Source organism: Dipteris shenzhenensis, chromosome 11, assembly GCF_047967505.1.
Source record: "Dipteris shenzhenensis isolate YYH24624 ecotype China chromosome 11, Dip_SZ_1.0, whole genome shotgun sequence".
Classification (NCBI taxonomy): Eukaryota; Viridiplantae; Streptophyta; class Polypodiopsida; order Gleicheniales; family Dipteridaceae; genus Dipteris; species Dipteris shenzhenensis.
In genome coordinates this window covers 31,541,783-31,544,807 of record NC_141606.1, presented here as the reverse complement: position 1 = coordinate 31,544,807, position 3,025 = coordinate 31,541,783, and the positions used below count along the sequence as shown (strand labels likewise).

General features: G+C 47.5%; 1 protein-coding gene across 2 annotated transcripts; it reads right to left on the bottom strand.

Annotated features, from left to right (window-relative positions):
- Window positions 1-248: 248 nt before the first annotated feature.
- Window positions 249-2,808, bottom strand: LOC147896907 (RGG repeats nuclear RNA binding protein B-like). 2 transcript variants are annotated; one of them, XM_087381375.1, is made up of 7 exons: window positions 2,383-2,808; window positions 1,756-2,158; window positions 1,590-1,658; window positions 1,340-1,487; window positions 1,090-1,242; window positions 922-984; window positions 249-811 (listed from the first exon to the last, which is right to left on the bottom strand). In XM_087381375.1, the coding sequence occupies exons 1-7, from the start codon at window positions 2,606-2,608 to the stop codon at window positions 608-610; spliced, it is 1,266 nt and encodes a 421-aa protein (XP_087237501.1). In that variant the 5' UTR covers window positions 2,609-2,808; the 3' UTR covers window positions 249-607. The 2 variants fall into 2 exon arrangements, with proteins under 2 accessions (XP_087237501.1, XP_087237500.1); XM_087381374.1 differs by having other exon boundaries at window positions 1,087-1,242; window positions 2,383-2,806.
- Window positions 2,809-3,025: the final 217 nt, after the last annotated feature.

Genomic DNA, 3,025 nt, shown 5'->3' with positions numbered 1-3,025 from the left:
TAGTGCAAAGCACACACTATGATCCTTTTACTGACGTTCTAAATATACCAGCATCCACAAACGTTGCTGCATAGAGCTCTGAAAAATTTAGATACGGAGCGGTGAAAAGGAGCCTTAAGACCGGAATCAAGGCTTGCAAAGTACCACGTACATGTATCACTAAAAAAAAACGAGCCAGCATACTGAAAGTTGGGACATTCATCAAAACACCCTTTTCAGACAAGGGCTATGGTTACACGTAGGCCTCATTACGAAATGCATGAACAATCTGAAATTATGTGAAGTTCAAAGAACAAAGGAATAAAGCTCAGCATATTAGATATAAAATCTTAAGAGCCCTCAGACCTCCAAGCCAAATAGATTAGCAGCCAGACTCTCACCTCTTCTTCCAGGAAAGAATTCCTATCCTGACCTTATGCTGTGCGTTCACACAAAGATGACACAAAAGTGAGAAACTGAGAAAGTTGATACAAGCTAACATTTATCTCAACCAAATTAAGTGACTCCTACAAAAAGGATTGTGACACATCTATTGAAGTTCTTACAGTACCCAGCGCAGTCATTTTTGGACTGGGCCTTTGAGCACTGCACCACAAGTTTGAAAGGCTCACCCACTTAACGTGGGAAACTGCCCAGGATCCTCAATGCGAGGAGCCACCACCTCTTGCCGAGAGTAGCTATACCCACCTCCAAAGCCACTTCTACCTCCACGATCACCTCGCCCACGTCCACCGTGCCCTCGTCTGCTGCCAGTTGAACTGAAATACTCCTGTCCTTCAGCAGGCTTCAGGAATTCGTTGATACTTACAGCCTTCACATACGAAATAATACTTATAAATAAACTAAATTCAAGATATGAATTAGAAACATCTTCAACATTCCAAACCAAAAGCACATGTGAAGCACTCATTACTCCTTTACCTTTCTGGCTCGCTCCTCTTTGTCCAAGACCTCCTTTCTCTTGCCTTTCTCCTTGTCAAGGACCTAAAGCCACCCCAAAAAAAATACAGTTGAGATCCAACATAGTTGTACAACAAAGATCATACAAACATTTAACTCAATAGGCACCAATCCGCAAATACTTACCACTTTCACAAAAACATCGTCATCATTCTTTTTGTCCACTACTCGCATAGACTCAAAGTCCTTGTCAAGTGTGACCTTTCTTTCCTCTGCTTTCATAGCTTCTAGGGCTCTCCTTTTCTCAAACATAACTTTCTCATATTCTTCAAGGGTCATCTCCTAGCAATAATACCCAGATCCTTTCAGTACAGAGAATATAAAAGATGAGCCAATTTAAAGAAGCACCAGGCCTGCAAATTTAGGGAAAGCCAATTACATTATCTACTTCCTCTACATCTTTCTTTTCGTCCGTATCTACAGACTCTGGTTGCGTCTCATCTTCAGGTTTTTTCTCGGTAACTCCAAGCGTAACCTCGGGAAGGATAGGCTTTTCCTCCTCAGGCGCAGTTGCTTCAACAGTTTCACTGCCCATAAAGGAACAGGTAAAGAAAAAAATAAACCAAAACCTTCCCAACCAAAACATCCAGAACATATTCAAGCGGTGCCCTGAAAAATGAAGCACTTACTGGACAGGACCCTGGTCGGTCTCGACACCCCAATTCCCATGTCCCGCACCTTCACGCTTCATTTCATTCCTAGAATTGCAATGCATCAGAGGTTATAATTAGCTTCAATTCATGCCTTTTGCAGTGGCAATTCTACCAAATTGAAAAACGAATTGATCAATCTTACCCGCGCCCAGTCCCACTTCTGCGATCATATTCACGCCTCCGAGTACGCTCTTCACTATCTGCCGGATAACCAAACCCACGTCCACGTCCCCGCCCACGGCCACGGCCTCGGTTACCGTCATTCTGGCGTCCACCCTCTGCATCGTCTACTGAGGGGATATCTCCATTGTGGGCAGGTCCACCACCTAGGTAGCCTCCTCTACCACCTTGGGGGTCATTGCCATTGCGATAGCTTCCAAAGCTTCGATCGTTGTAATTAGACCGATCTCCTTGATAGCCACCCTCTCGACTTGGCCGATTGAAACCCCCTTCAAAACCTCCATCCCGGTTCCCATAGTTGCCTCTGCCTCCACCACGGCCTCCCCTCCCTCGACCCCTACCTCCTTCAGCTTGTGCTTCCCTCACTGCAAAACAGGTCATCCAGATCAGCTCATCACAAAAATCTAATCGGCAATAGGCGACTGACCGTCCACAGAAGGGTTGCCAGAGTTGACAAAAGCTAACAATGTAAATATGGGGAAGATAAGCAAGCTATATGACATCGTCAGCCAAAAAAAAAAAATCAAGGGAGGCACCCTGCCTTTTGACAGATCAGAGGTGAGGAACACAGAAGGGTAAGAGCGCCTACCAGCTTGGGCAGGGGGGAGCGGCTTGGAAGGAAGCCGAGCTGAGGCTGGCGGCGGCAGCGGCTGCTGCTGCTTTTTCCCGTTCAAGGCAGGAGGGGCGGGGGATTTGGGGGCAGCTGCAGCTGCAGCGGCAGCGGCAGCGGCAGCAGCGCCAGCACGGGCGAGGAGGTCGGAGGGGTCATCGTTCTCGTCGTCCCCGAGCAACGAGAAGAAGTTCTGGGAGGCCATGGAGGGGGGCAAGGAGGCAGGGGAAAGGGGGGGAAGGGGTCAATGGGGGAAGGGGGAAGCCATGGGTACAAGAGGGGGGAGGGGGGGAGGTGTGCGAGGCTATGGAGTCGAAGGTTTTGAGAAGTGGCTATGGCGATGAAGAAGAAGAAGATGCTGAAGTATCAGAAGAAGAAAAGCTTAACACCGTAGAGTATGGTTCTGAGAATGACCTACCCTTTCAAAACCCTTCCCCTTAAACAAATTTCTTTTTAACAAAATACCCAATTCCTATTTTTTATTATCATTGAACTTCATTTTGCCCTTCTCTCTCCACCCCACCTTACCCTCTCGGGTCAATAGGGGCCCTTCCGGTCGATTAACGTCCGCAAAAGGTTGGAAGGTTCCAGAGTCCGGAGAAGCTTCTGCGGCTCTGTTGGC